At 35.0% G+C, this 8,359-nt stretch overlaps 1 protein-coding gene across 1 annotated transcript; it reads right to left on the bottom strand.

The window, feature by feature from the left end:
- Nucleotides 1-381: 381 nt before the first annotated feature.
- Nucleotides 382-8,014, bottom strand: LOC115217041 (serine/threonine-protein kinase pim-1). Its single transcript, XM_029786599.2, has 5 exons — nt 7,472-8,014; nt 4,908-5,014; nt 4,052-4,463; nt 3,195-3,371; nt 382-2,837 (listed from the first exon to the last, which is right to left on the bottom strand). Exons 1-5 carry the CDS (start codon nt 7,485-7,487, stop codon nt 2,650-2,652), a joined length of 900 nt encoding a protein of 299 aa, XP_029642459.1. The 5' UTR covers nt 7,488-8,014; the 3' UTR covers nt 382-2,649.
- Between the last annotated feature and the right edge of the window lie 345 nt (nt 8,015-8,359).

Genomic DNA, 8,359 nt, shown 5'->3' with positions numbered 1-8,359 from the left:
ATGTCTAGTAATCGGTAGTAAAATGGTTGTCTTAGATCTTCTAATTCTGGTTATATTCTTCTAGCAATTTAATCCAGGCTAGAATGTGTCAACTTAACTTCTGTGATGGTGAAAATGGTCTAGACTGATCGTATTCCATAAATTCAATATGGGTGAAAGATATAAGATTATATACCGCATTTGATGGCACATTAAATGCACCTAGTTTCCGCAGATAATGTTATGCTTTACTGCATTGAAGCTAATACAGGTCCAACTATGGATTAAAATAAACAAAAAGCCCATCTGATATGTCATCAAATTCGGTATTTTGGCAAAAAGATGTTTTTTTTTTCTTTTTGCCAGCTATTGCTTTTTAACATGAAAAACAGAAGACGTGAATAAAATTCAGAATTTTTAATTTTATTAATAAAAATACAATTTTTTATGCACTCACACTTCCACACACCTATTTTGGTATGATAAACCAATCACTCAATATATACACTCACTCGCATTTAATGTGAATCTGAACATATTTACAATGCAAATTAGTGGATAACTTAAAAACTCCAAGAGATTCATCACCAACATCCAAAGGAGACCTTGCTCCCAGGACCTCTTAGATATACATTTGTTTGTTTGTTTGTTGCAGTGGTGGCCCCCATCCCACCCTAGCATTTACCCAGTTGAATTTTATATTCTGGAGACAGAAGGATTAAGGGACTAACCTAATGATGCAGGTTAAGGGAAGGGCTAATTAAAAGTGACCAACTACTATGATGAACACCAACACTTACTACCACCGTCACAACCAACCAGGGTTGATTGGTGGCCAGAAAGATGCTGGATTGGTAAATTCTCTCATGATAGGTAAGCTACCTTAGAGTATGTAGGAATGTGGCGAGGGGGGGGGGATGAAGGGGGCTCACAAAATGACTGAGAAATAAAAACGATTTTATACAATGGAAATTTTGACAAAGAGGAATTATGGAACAAAATCATTGCAGCAATGATAATGGAATACTCTATGAAGTAACGATGCCTTGCCGCAATAATTTGTCGTGTCTGTGTAAAGAAATATGTATGTATATTTGTAAAGGATAAAAAATTTTGTTTTTGCATGAAATGAGGAAAACGTGTGTGCACAGATATGATATATAAAGCTATCACTAAGGTTTAAACCTAGTAACTGTAATATGCCTTCCTTATAATCTTTTGGTGCCTATACAGCCAAAAGCAGACAGACATCTTGGCCCTCTTACGCTTGTTGACCCAGCAGACTAACTGGGCTGTGAATAACTATATATATTAAATATAATTATACACACACACAAACGCATATATCATAGCAGTCTATTAAATGTGTCTTTTGATGTATTTGTATATATTATCCATTGTTCTCAAAATTTAGACTAGATAACGGTGAAGGATGAGAGAGGGATGATTTGAATGAGATTTCTTTCATAAAATCTGTTGATAGAATTTAATCTACAATTTTAAAGTCGTGTACCCAGTGATTGTTTTAGTTCCACATGCCATATTTTAAGGTCCCAAATAGAAGTGGCTAAGAGGTGATGAAGAGGGAAGTTGCTTATATATATATATATATTTTTTTTTATACTTCAATATAAATTAGAAAAGTTTTTCAAAAATATTTTTATTTATAAAACTAAACATTTTTCATCAAATAACCCCCACCCTCTTATACTTAAAAAACAAAAACAAACAAGACTCGAAACGTTAATAACTACACCTGCCGACAAAAATGTGAACATTTATAATGATAATGATGAATAGGAGGGGGGGTTACTTTGAAAATGAAATCTAAGGTTATGCAGAGAATGAATTTTCGGCTGGTGTATGTATGTGTGAGTGAGTGTGTGTGTATACATACACACATGGAGGATAAATATTCACATACATACAAATGTAATGATAGAAGCGCCATTGGGAGGGGGGAAAAAAGAAAAAAAAAAATGGCTTCAAAGTAAACTTGCATTGATTGGCTGCATATCCATGATGCAGTTAGCACCACTTGACTTAACAGGGCGCTCACACACGAAGAGCACGTCCATCTTTTAATGAAAATTATGCATTGTAATGTTGCAAAAAAAAAAAAAAAAAAAAAAAATCCACCTCTCGGACGGAGAGGATTTTTTTTACATAGGCTGTTTTGACAGTCTATATAAACTGTACAAGGTCCCTTCAACTAATAAACTAAAAGAAACCAACCCATTTTAAATTATGGATAAAAAAAAAAAAAAGCTTTGCTTTAGTCTTAAATACGTTTCTTAAAAAAAAAAAAAAAAAAAAAAAAAAGTTCTGGTTGGATTCAACCAAATGGGTTTCATAATTTCTTTCACTGATGGCCTTGGAGAGCCCCATCTCCAAGGGCCAGTATGTTTCACTTTTGGCAAGCAAATCTGTGGCTTGGATTACGATTATCATCACTGCCCATGTTGCTGCATTGTTTGAGGTCAGGGCTAACCCAAACTGGGAGCTATTCCTCTGGCTAGCTCATATTTATGTACACAATGAACTCATTTTGAACAGAATGAACGACACCACTGCACACTCAGACGTGGCTTTGATTTTTTTTCTTTTAAATAATTAAAAAGTTCATGTTTTCTTCTTTTTAAAAAAAATCCTAATGCAATTTGGAATCATTCATATATTCCGGGCCTCTGCCATACAGCTAGCTGCACCGGCTATTGATGGGGGATGATCAAGATTAATCTGTTTAAAATCAATTGGTGCGGAGATATCTTTCATCCATTTGTGATTTAGTATATCTTTCAGGCTGGGTCTATCAGATGGACGGACAGACAGACATTTGCGAATCAAATCTTTAACATCTGGAAAGAAAAAAAAAGAATAAAAAAACATTAGTTGCCATCATAGGTAAAAAAAAATATTGATACATCCTACAAGTGTTAACGATATTGAGAATTCTAACTTTGAGAATCATACTTGATATTGTAAGGATATGTAAAATTACACAACTCGATATAGTTTGCCAAGATCGACTTAGATTACACGGATTAAAGAATAATTTTATGAAAAACAAATCTTAAATTTTAGCTTCTAAAATAAGCCGAATTGAAAGAAAAAAATGTGAGGTTATGGTCATTCCTGAACGAAATCTAGATTTTACGAATTTTAGATGCACTTACAAACGTATCATTTAAATATAGTTTGAAATGTGTCCTTACCTTTGGATAAGTTATCTTTGAATTGGAGTTCAGCTTTAACGATTTGGTCATCACGTTCAAATGGAATATCGCCACATACCATGTCAAATAGTAAGATACCAAGAGACCAGACGGTGGCAGTGCGTCCGTAGTAGCTATGGCTCTGAATCCATTCTGGTGGACTGTACACGCGGGTACCTGTGAAGATAAAAATAACCATGGAAAACATTAGAATCGTCAGATATTTATAGAGTCTGGCTTTTGTTTTAAGACATTCATCCTTTCTCACACAGAATTCCTATTTATAAGTAGTGTTAAGTTGAAGGATGTTTTTGTTACTATAGAAATTAAAACTAGATAGCGACTATTCTGATGAACTGATGTTAGTTAAAAATGAGTTTAAGAATGGTCTAATATTTAAAAAAAAAAAAAAAATCGAACCAGTGAAATTTGAACTCCGTAAACCGAAGTACTGATTCCAAAACATGAAACAGTAGCGTAGCATTATACACCAGCAGTGAATTTTTAGTGCGCCAAGACCTAGAATGTCGAAGGAAAAGAAATGAGGCCTAGATTGCTCACACATCTCACTCCTCCAAACGAATCCGTGAGTGCGCAGTAATGTCAATCAGGTGGACTGATTAATAGCAATCTCAAGCACTATATAGGATGGTTACAGCTCCTGACTGTCCATATATGCTACTATAAATTGGTCATCTCGAAGAAACAGGTCTTCAACCACTCGACTTTCGAAATAGCAAGGTATCCCGTTGTCCTAATAAGCAAAGATAGGAAGGAACCTTTGCTCGCAAGTGTTACTAGTACAGAAGCAATCTGAGGCTAACCACACATTCCAGCAACAATAAACTGATGCTTACCATCAAAGTCCATGTAGACAGAATCCTTAAGGAGAGCACCAGATCCGAAATCGATAAGTTTAAGCATGCCAGTCTTCAAATCGACCAAAATGTTTTCGTCTTTGATGTCGCGATGCACAACACCAGACTCATGAATGTTCATCACAGTATGTACGATTTGAGTGAAAAAACGACGGCTAACATCCTCGCTCAATGGTCCTTTAGAAGTGATGTAGTCGAAGAGATCCATAACTGGGTCCGGACGTTCCATGACAATGATAAAACAGTTGTTTGTAAGGAACCAATCCAGCATGCGAACAACGCCTGGAATGCCAGCAACTTTCTTTAACAGAACAATCTCCAGCGTTACGGGAACACCATTTAGTTGAGCCCAGTCGATCACCTTTCTTCTTTGAATTACCTTTATAGCAACCTATTGTAAAAATAACAAAAATAAAAAATATCAACATCACATAATTAACACGAACTACAGATTCAAATATTTTTTTCTTTAAAAACCCCCACAATATAATTTACAAGACGCATCCCATAAAAATTAACTCGGGCTGGGAAGATGGCATTCTAAATTTACTAATAACCTACCCAAACTCCATAAAACAAATAGTAAACCAGATGTCTACGGAGAGTAAACTATAGAACTACAAATCTTAGAAGGGAGCGGGAGACAGAAACCCCTTAAATATTATTCTCGGATCTAAGAATCGAACGTAAATTCCCTTCGGTTAAAAAGCTTATATAATAAAACAGTTAATTTTCTGGTTTTCCTCTTCAGCCCCATATATATATACATATATAATTTTTCACTACACATCCTAACTTGTAAAACGTACAAAAAGTATTTTTTAAAAATACATACCGGTCGATTATCACTTTTCCGCGATCCACTGTAAACTATTCCAAAACCACCTTTGCCCAGAAGATGGTGGATATGGTATTGGTCTTGAAAACTTGTTTTACCTCGACCTGAGAGAGAGAGAGAGAGAAAGAAAAAAAAAAAAACGAAAATATAAATACAAGTGGATAGATGGCGAACAAGAGAAATTAAAAAGGAAAGCACTAGCAAGAGAAAAAAAAAAAAAAAAGAAAAGAAAAAAGTGAAATACCGAAGAGAGGAAGACTGAAAAATGCAGGTGAGCATGAACGAGTGTGACAGGTGCGAACACACAGACACGGAAAAAGCGCGCGCACCACAGACCATTGACGCTTGTCGAGTTTTACTATATCTGATCAAACTACTACGTGTTCCAATTCACTTCGGCAGCTAGCTTAAACTTTTGTTTTTGTTTTTAGGGAAAATAAAACAAAGGCTATTAATGAAAAAAAAACTAAATCTCTAGGCATCGCAAAGCAAATACAGAATAGATCTAGCAACACTAAATTCGGTTTCTTGTTCCAGAAATAAAACAATAGTCCCTTTTCGGACAAGCGTTTTCGTTTATATAGGACTTATTCGCAGACCCCCTACATAACGCAGCTAAAAATTATTATCAGTTGTAAATTAAATACGTATTTTTAACTATATACACTCGTAGAGGTTAAAATTCAGACTACAGAAATTATGCGCAAGACCTAAATGATATTACATAAAAATTTTTTTTTTAAAAACCCGATATCACAAATCTGGCATTAGACCAAATTATTTTCTTAAATATGGAATACTTAGAAATTTTTTGAAAAAAAAAATCCCACATAACATTTAAATTATTACGCAAAAATTATTCCAAGACGCCAATAAAGAACCCGTTTAAAAAAATGAAAAATGGTTTATTCCAATATTGGGTTTTATTTAAAAGGATTGCCTGGAGTCGGGCCGAAAAATCTAAAAAGACCGTCGCACTTGACTAAGATAAGAACAGACACACACTGAATAACATTGTTGTATCAAATTGCCGACCTCCCATTTCATGTCTGGTTCGGCTACTACAACCCTCTTCTCACCTCTCTAAAAAGCTTCCCGCCTGCTAACATACACAGCCTGGTAATCTCCAGACAGAAAACACACACACACACACACACACAACATACCAAAGTGCACTGGCAATGTACATACATACATATATATACATATATATATAGGCTGACTGTAAAACACTTACACACAAGCGCACACACACACTAGACAGACCACTTTAGTGCAATGGCGCATCCACTCCGTCGCCACCACCACCACTAGTAATCAAGCAGTCAGTCAGCTGCCAAGACAGACACACAGACACAGACGTATATACACACACACACAATCAGCTTAACTTGACCTGGAACATCGCTAGCGAGGTCAGGGCAACAGCGACGATGATGATGGTACTGCTGCTTTCAAGTCTGGGCGAACACACGAACACACAGACCAAGTTTTAAAAATGTCTCAACACCCAACATAATAATAAAATAAGCACACACGCAAGCCATCATCAGCCCACACACATACATACATACACAACCCTACTTAAAAGATGAAGTCAGACAGTATATATACGGTGGGAAGGGCGGGAGGGATATGAAGACTGCGACGACAGTGGTGGTGGTGGAGAGAGAGAGCATTGCGGGAGTGTAATATGTGTAATATTAATAATAGTTGTAAAACAGTATCTTACTATTCAAGATTTTAAGAACCAGATATCACAAAACACGCGCACACACACACACATTTGAAGATTAAACAAGAAACGTCCGTGTGTATACATAAAGATATAACCACACACACACACACACACATATATGTATATATACATTCGTATTTAAACAAAACGGTTTGTTTATGTCAAACTCAGTAATCGCTGCCCTTTAAGTCACGCGTTTTATCAGCCCAGAAGCTGAATATACACTAAGACCTATATATTGAATATACGCACGTGGGTGTATAATATATATATATATATATATATATATATATATATATACATATACACATACACACGTGTAATGTACATAATGGTAAAGCAAAACAACATTTGAATTTTTCTATGAACACAAACTAACAATTAGTTAAACTTACAATAACAAAGTCTCAAGACAATTTTTTTTTTTTTTTACACGATATTAACACACAATTACTAAATTATTAAACTTGAAAATGAAATCTTTAATTACTATAATTTAAACCTTACAATTACAAATTTCCCCACACTACATTTTCAAAAACATAAACAAAATGGCTTATCGCCCTATATGTGTAGTAAAGGGGCTTTCGTAAGACTAAAGTATTAGAACTATTTCTCTAGTGAAGATAAACAGTATTTAAGTGAAGTCGGATTATAACTGACTTTTTACTTATTTATGGTTATGTTAACAGAGACAAGGAAAAATAAAACGATGGTTGAAATTTAAGCCGCGTGGTTGTGTTTTTCAAACATCTAGCTCCAAAAATCCAATTAAGCCCATTTAACATTTTAATTATTAAGTAATAAATGAAAGAGAACTCACCTTTAAGAATTTCCATCTTGACCGTTAAATGTAATTCCAAGTTTGGTTTAAATAAATTTAAAATATTTAGGAGTTAATTTCCGAATAATAAAATATATGAAGAAAAACTTAGTATTTGTATACAACAGATAAAGGACTGTATATACATAAATATACAGAGATGGGTTTATAGATGTGTGTGTGTGTGTGATATAAATACAAAATAAAGTATTTCTTGTGCGGTACGTTTGTTTTGAGAAAAGAAATTTTTTTTTTAAATAAATCTCCAACAAGCACTTTGGTAGGTGTGTAATTATTATTATTAAGGAAAGATTTTTTTTACTAGTTGCTTCTTGGTAAGTAAATAATTTCACCGAAGCTGTTTTGTTGGTATGTATTGTAAATAGTATTTAGTGTTTTTGTTGATAAGCGCCTTTGCTTGGCGGAGATTTTTGCAGCAGAAGCGAAGGGGGTGATTCCGTAAATGTTGAGTGATTGCAACCGAGACACAATCTGAATATAAAGCAGCGAATGTTGTGAATTTGTAACAAGGAGTTTCTCTCTCTCTCTCTCTCTCTTTCCCTTTCTCTTTCTCTTACAACTGACAGTTAAAAGAAGAGAGGGAGGAGGAGGACGACAACGACAAGAAAACAGAGAGAGGCAGAGGAGGAGGAGGAGGGAATGCGAAGAAGAAGAAGAAGAAAAATAACAAACAAACAAATAAAACGATAGATAGTAAGACAGTGAGGGTTGCGTTTAAATATAGAGGAAGAGAGGCAGAGGGGAAAGAGAGAGGAGTGGAGTGAGAGGCGAACAAGGAAAAGGACGTTAGAGTAAAACTGAGTTGTGAGTTGACCAATCAGATCATCCGACCAATCAAATGCACCTGATTGAGGAACAGTTGTAAAG

Source organism: Octopus sinensis, linkage group LG11 (assembly GCF_006345805.1).
Source record: "Octopus sinensis linkage group LG11, ASM634580v1, whole genome shotgun sequence".
NCBI classification, from domain to species: Eukaryota; Metazoa; Mollusca; class Cephalopoda; order Octopoda; family Octopodidae; genus Octopus; species Octopus sinensis.
This window is presented reverse-complemented; position numbering and strand designations above follow the sequence as displayed.

What these genes read in the sequence shown, in the direction of transcription:
- LOC115217041 (XM_029786599.2), bottom strand. An exon ending in GGAAAAGTGATAATCGACCG is followed by an intron (nt 4,464 to 4,907) that starts GTATGTATTTTT and finishes TTTTTACAATAG; the next exon opens with GTTGCTATAAAGGTAATTCA. An exon ending in TGTCTACATGGACTTTGATG is followed by an intron (nt 3,372 to 4,051) that starts GTAAGCATCAGT and finishes TTATCTTCACAG; the next exon opens with GTACCCGCGTGTACAGTCCA.